Here is a 6,580-nt window from a genome sequence, read left to right on the forward strand (position 1 = left end):
CCGTGGACTTGGACCAATTTGGTTGAATCCAAGTGCAGTTTGAAAGCCAACCCTCTGTCTCACAAAAATTGCTTGGAAAATGTTGATTCTGCCCAGAAGAACAATAACTGCTTGTATCCAGGGAATAGGATAAAATCCCTTCCCCGTTCAAACATAACCTAGGGAAATAGATTTTGTTCTCCATACGACTATCTGGAGCGAGTGCTGACAAGCATGAGGTTTTGCTGACGAACAACATATGCTTTCCCAGAGTTTCAACTTTAACCCACTCCATTTAGGATAAATCCAACCTAAATATCCTGACCGGCATGCCAAGACGTCCTAATTTCACTGATAAAAGGTCTCCTCCGCACTCCACCAGAAAGATTGGGTTCATATCATCGTTAAATACTTTTTTTGACTTCTTGAGAACACTCCAGGTGTCACCATCGCTCTGCAAATCATAAGTCCCTAAAGTCCCTTTACAGTCTATGCAATATAAAACTTCCTTGTAGATTATTGGTGCGCTGCATAATGGCAGAAACTCTTCCCGATTAGCATTAAGATACAAATACCCTTCCCAAGAATCTTCTCCGGTCCCGGTGACGAGGAAATAAATTCTGGAGGGCGATTGAACAATGGCGAAAACCATGCACACGATGGGGTGAGTCGGTGGAGAATCGAAACAAATGCCGGAATAGTGATATCTCTATGGCAATTCTGGCAGGTCTGGAAGCTGGATGATTTCTCCTGTGAATGGTTTGTAAAAGAATATTTTGTTCTCTCTGGACATCAATAACCAGCCTTCCTTTTGACAACGAATTGTAGCACCTTGTAGCACATCACAGAAATTCATGAGGTAGGTCTCGTGATGGTTCTCTGAGTTTACGAAACTGTAGGTGTTATCTTCATTAAGAATACTCCGAGGACTTGTCTCTTCTTTGTTGTGTTTTTCGTTCTTCTGGATCTCCTCACTCTTCCTAGTTGCTCTGTTTCCGACTGCCTCTGCAGTGACATCTTTTTTTTCTTCTGCTTCATCTTTACCTGACATATTTTCATGTGCTTTACGACTATCCCGAGGTATCATCATGATCCATTCCGATTGGAACTGCATTACAACATAGTTTGGAGCTCTAGGCATGGCAACATAATTGCATTACTAGTACTGTTCAGGTCAAACTTGTATAAACTGTGAACTCCAGGAAGTGTATAATACAAACAGCCACTCTTAAGACCCAAATTAGCTGCCGAACAACATACTCCTGTGTTTGTACCAGCGAATATTACATGATCACCTAAGCTGTTCATCTCCTCCCACTTCATCAAAGTGAAGTCCAACCTCCACAAATCTATTTCCATGACTTCGTTACTTCCGTGAATATAAGAAATTGAAACCTTAAAAGTTTCGTCATCCGACTCCGCAATAAACAGGCAATCAGCAAATACTTCTGGTGGTAGAACAACCCTTGTGGTACTCAACTCTAAGGGCTTTAAAGATAAACTCTCAATGTTGTTGTCAAGAAGTTCTTCTTTTTCGATCTCTAAGAGGCGATCCGCCCTTTCAAATATTACGTACAACTTGCCTTTGAAAGAACGGAGAGATATATCTCGTGACTTGAAAACAAAGGGAATTTGCTTCACTCTCCATTGCTTCTCACCAGGGTGGCAAAACAAAAGAGAGACATGTTTCTCATCAAGTGGACACCCAAAAACGAGTAAAACCATCGATTCATGTTCGTGTTCATATCTACTACTAGGAGGTAGTGATGTCAAAACACAATCAATCAAAACGTATTCCTTGGGTTTATCAACCCATTCAAGTAAACTTGATAATTGAATTTTCTCTAGAGAAGCAGGATTCCACAAGAAACAGATCTCAATGATACGATCGATGTATATAGCGGATTTTTTTTAGTTTTTTTAGGTTTCGGATCGGATTTCCTTTAATTAATGTCCCGTTATATTTCGGTTTAAAACACTCCGCTTAATTCCAGCACGTAATATCAATTTCAGGATGGGTTCCATTTAATTTCAACACGTAATATTATTAATGCCAGATAACACGGATCGCGTTATTTTTTGGTTTAAAGACGCACTCGTTTGACCATTTTTTTCTTTTCAAAGTTTGACCGCTTTTTTCTTCGATATGAAATGTTGGATTTCAGATTGAAGTGGTCTACTAGGGGTAAGCCCTATGGTTTCATAAATGAATTTGCATGATCACAAATAAGATATTGGCTGTGAGTACAACGTTGGCTGCATACAAGATAAAAACTAAAGCTATCCAACAAAAAGAAAATATTCTAAATGGACCTTAAAAATTACTCAATTCAAGAATGTGATAACACTGCCACTCACATTAAATGTAGGAGGAACAGATGGTTCAGAAGCGTTCTCTTTTTGAGATATTCCAATTTCCCATACAACAGAAGCATTCTCATGCAACTATAATGGGATATTGGACTTGAGAATTACAGTTACATCACAACCACCTCTACTTAAACATTCCAACCATCCTCGCCTGCTAAGATGCTCCATGAGTGTTGAGTTGGCAGTATAAACTTTACCGGGCCAATTCATAAACTCTTCTGGAAAACATTTATAGTTCAAGAAGTCATTAAGAAACCCTGTCAGTAAAAGAGCTACATATAAGGTTAGCCAAAAAAAAAATTAAATCATGGAGAGACCAAGTCGTATGCACCTATGTGTCAATAAAAAAGGCACCTAAAGCAGAAGATTGATAGAGCCCCTGAAACTTCAGGTTGTCTAGAAACTTCTATAACTATCAAGAATACAGTTGTGGCTTTAAAATGAAAACTGCAACTCAGGTGACTCACTTCAAATGACAAAACAATGACTGAATGGGTATCTTGAAAACAGCAAAACATGTAATGAGAAAGAAAGTAATAGTATTTGACTTTTCATCCATTAATTGCTACCAATTTCATTATCTCAAGCTTGAGTTTTCCTCTATATATCGATATTTTATCTCCATCTGAAGGAATCTCAAGCTGAACCTGCCGATCCCAAAACCACGATCGACATGCTAATTTAATTTCACAGTTGTGGTTTAACAAAATCACTCTCTATCCCCCAATTGTTGAACAGGAAATCTATACTTTCTAAGTTCTATTCTTTCTTTGCATAAACAGAAATTTGGTAGGCAGAAGCATGTTGCTATTGACCCAGGATCAAGTCACATCAGAGACTCAGACGATCTTCATAACTTCTGTGGAGTCAAACAGAAGGAAGAGTTGGGCAAAAACAAATAGTCTCAAGAAGGTGGAAGCAGTTTGCTACGGCAAAATATAGACAAGCAACTAAAAAACAACGATTAAAAGGCCAGACTAAATATCTTGTTTGCCATCTGTTCAAGCATTTGTGTCTGTGTAATTGGTTGTCTGGTCCCATTCCAAAAGCCAGACTAAATATCTCACAAATTATAAAATGTCTGGTCGGGCTTTTGTGTAAAATTTAGGTGAATCAGCGTCAAAGATAAGAGACTTAGGATATCATTCTTACCTTTATCTGTATGAGCTCAGCTCAGAATAGTCAGCAAGAAATGCATCTTCCCTCTCTTTGGATAGTTCCAGTGAAGTGGGCATTCCGCTATATAGGTATCTCATGCGTATATACTGTTTGTTCCTAGGCTTATCCTATCAATTTTTGCAACTTCCACATTTGTAATTTGTGCAGCTTCCCACCTACAAAAAAGAAAAGAAAAGTGAACCATCACAATTGTTCGGGTTAATATCATGACCAACATATAGTTAGTTAATTACAGTTCCTGATAGAGATAGAAAGAGGATGTAACAAAAAGTCAAGTTACCCGCATCAGCGCTTATTATAGTTATAGAAAGCTATAAAAAAATTAAGTACATAAGGGTGACAAGGATTCAACAGTTAACAACAGAAACTACTATCAGCCAAACCACACAGCATCAATTGTCTCACCATTTCCTAAAGTGGGGAAATGCTGCACTTAAAATCCCACTATTGCTCAACATTGTTGGCGTAAGCTTCCGGTCGACGTTGTAAATTTTGGTCAAAAGATCTGCATAAGAACAATAAGAGTTTTCAATAACAAGTAAGACACAAAGTTTAAGATTTTGTAAACCCCTACGAGATTAAACCATTCCCTTCCTTTCATGTTTCAATAATTCACAAAAACCAGGCTATTGACAACAAAAGAAACAACCTTCCACTCTTTTCCCGATATCGCAAAATGGTGCCAGACCCATCTTTACTCCAAAGAGCTGTGATGCAACAACTCTGTACAACCCATGTATAGCATTAGTATAAAACTTTGATCTCCAAATTCAGAATTAAAAGATACTATCAAAAGAACTTTAAACACAGATTCTCATTTCGATGGTCACCAATACCATGCATTTTTGCGTAGGCATTCCTTTCGTACCAATTTAATCATGTTGTTGCATTAAGATAGTTTTCAAGCTTTAATCTGCTTTCTGCCTAAAGGGCCAACCAAGCAAACCCCAGCCCAGTAATAAATATCAAACAACAAACTAACGTTTCAGAAACCCAATCTTAATATTTTATTAAAAGAAATCAAGAATACTTTTCATCAAAGTAGATACATCGCTTCTATACAGTATAACTATCAACATTTTAAACTCTAAAGTAAAGTAAGAAAAATCATTGAAATGATTAGAGAAAAAGTGATCACCGTTTAGCTAAAATAATCACCGTAGGTGTGAGAGCTGAATCTTCAATGTGAAGGAGGAGTTGCATACCGAGTCAAGCAGGATATTCGAACTTTTAAAGTCCTTACAATGACTTTTGTTTCTGCAGTGTGAAGAAAGGGAAGTCCCATAGCTGCTCCAAGAGCAACCTTCTGCAGATTTCCAAAAATAGCTTAGAAGTAGGATCCTCCTGCATACAAAATAGCTCAAAACTGTCAAGAAAATGGTAAAATAGAAGTATCAAATAACACAGCAATCAGCGCACGAAAAGCTTTCTCCGATCAGATGATTTTCTAAGCTTCCACGAGGCATGTACTCGCACAAAGTCATCAAAATATTCATTAAAGCATTATTGAATTAAATTGGAAGAGTTCAATCATAAGATCCATAACTAGCATACGCTGTATATGCCTTTTTATGGGATTGGGAGATCAAGCTGACATACACTTCACAGCACAGCATGCGAAGTATAAAATTATAAATTGAGTGTACGTACTCAGATTTTGGCAGATTCTGAGCTGATTTACCCTGAGAGCCACAAATCTAAAGATCCTTAGAAAGTAAGGAAAAACTTCTAAGAGAAATTACCCTGCACAACTGATATTAAGAACATGTATATGGTACTGATGGGCTCGCGGACTGAAAGTCTGAAATACCTGGAGATAGAATACTTGGGTACTATTATGCAAATGAGTACATCCGTCTGCAATGGGTACTATTATGCAACTTCACTACTTCAGCCAATCGCTCTCCAAGAACAATAATATTATAGAAGAGTAAGAATGTACAACTATAGAATTGGACCCAGATTGTATATAAAGAGTGCCCATGCTACCACATGAGGAGTCATAGAATAGACTCCAACTTAGAAATTATGCAATTGAAACAGAAAATGACTAACACCTAACATAGTTGAAGGAGTAGGCAATTGAGTATTTACATCTTTACCCAGTAACAGTTCTTTGAATGGAAATGGGTGCAGAACAAATTTTTCAAACATGATAAAATTACTGTTTTACCTGGAAATAATCATGCTAGAGAAAGATACATGATAAAAGTGAAAATTAAAAGATAACTCCAACCCAAGTTTCCCAACTTTTTCTTCATCAGAAGAAGATGATCAAAGTTTAGCAGGAATAACAGATTTGAAATTCTCAACTAATCCAAGCAATTCAGGAATCTCAGAATAAGAATTCATCCTGATATCAGCATAAATCTCACCTTTCCATTTCTTAGACCCTAATTTCAATCCAGCTTTCATCGTCTCTTCCGAATTCTCATAAGCAGAATCAATAATACACATATTCCACAGCTTTCTCCGCAGTTAATTTCGCAGCTCTAAGAACAACATCCCTTCGCGCAGTCGGCGATGTGATCTTCGATTTTATCAAAGCCATGAAATAATCAGAAAAAGTCAAGCCAACATTAATCTCACTCATGTACAAAACTCCTCTATCTTTTCTCATCAAAACATAATCATGGACCAAAGCTAACATGAATCCAGCAGCTGCAGCGCGACCGGATACAACGGCTATCGTCGGAAGAGGAAGAGTTAGGAAATCTGAAATGACCGGCTTGAAACCGTCGACCATTTCACGAAGCCGGGAAATGTTTACTTATCTCCAACTTAAGAAATACTGCAATTAATACAGGAAAAGACTAACGCCTAAATGGGTGCAGAACCAATTTTCCGGAAAAAAAAAAAGGTTTTGTCTGGAAGTGTAAAAACTAGAAAATAGTATACTCATTACCAATTCAAAACTGAGTTCTCGGAAAGTAGTTTATAGTGAAGGTGGATTAGATGTGATAAACTTCAAAATGTAGTTAAGCGACGCGAAAGACTGTAGTAATTGAGTTTCGCTACTATTAAGCTATGGCGAAGCGATTTTTTTTTTAAT

General features: G+C 37.4%; 1 protein-coding gene and 1 pseudogene across 3 annotated transcripts; both read right to left on the reverse strand.

Annotated features, from left to right (window-relative positions):
* Positions 1-2,298: 2,298 nt before the first annotated feature.
* LOC113361100 lies at positions 2,299-5,999 on the reverse strand. Of its 3 annotated transcripts, none has more exons than XR_003364943.1 (6): positions 5,904-5,999; positions 4,667-4,872; positions 4,178-4,251; positions 3,934-4,033; positions 3,502-3,683; positions 2,299-2,567 (listed from the first exon to the last, which is right to left on the reverse strand). XR_003364943.1 is itself a non-coding variant. In XM_026604463.1 (5 exons), the coding sequence occupies exons 2-5, from the start codon at positions 4,729-4,731 to the stop codon at positions 3,602-3,604; spliced, it is 321 nt and encodes a 106-aa protein (XP_026460248.1). In that variant the 5' UTR covers positions 4,732-4,872; positions 5,904-5,999; the 3' UTR covers positions 3,078-3,601. The 3 variants fall into 3 exon arrangements, 1 of the variants encoding a protein (XP_026460248.1); XR_003364942.1 differs by having other exon boundaries at positions 2,299-2,606; XM_026604463.1 differs by lacking the exon at positions 2,299-2,567 and having other exon boundaries at positions 3,078-3,683.
* LOC113361099 lies at positions 5,592-6,372 on the reverse strand (annotated as a pseudogene).
* Positions 6,373-6,580: the final 208 nt, after the last annotated feature.

This window comes from Papaver somniferum, chromosome 3 (genome assembly GCF_003573695.1).
Source record: "Papaver somniferum cultivar HN1 chromosome 3, ASM357369v1, whole genome shotgun sequence".
In the NCBI taxonomy this organism is placed as follows: Eukaryota; Viridiplantae; Streptophyta; class Magnoliopsida; order Ranunculales; family Papaveraceae; genus Papaver; species Papaver somniferum.

What these genes read in the sequence shown, in the direction of transcription:
- LOC113361100 (XM_026604463.1), bottom strand. Translation starts at nt 4,731, where the DNA reads ATGCAACTCCTCCTTCACATTGAAGATTCAGCTCTCACACCTACGGTG. An exon ending in GTGATTATTTTAGCTAAACG is followed by an intron (nt 4,252 to 4,666) that starts GTGATCACTTTT and finishes TGGGTTGTACAG; the next exon opens with AGTTGTTGCATCACAGCTCT. An exon ending in TTTCCCCACTTTAGGAAATG is followed by an intron (nt 3,684 to 3,933) that starts GTGAGACAATTG and finishes TCTTTTTTGTAG; the next exon opens with GTGGGAAGCTGCACAAATTA.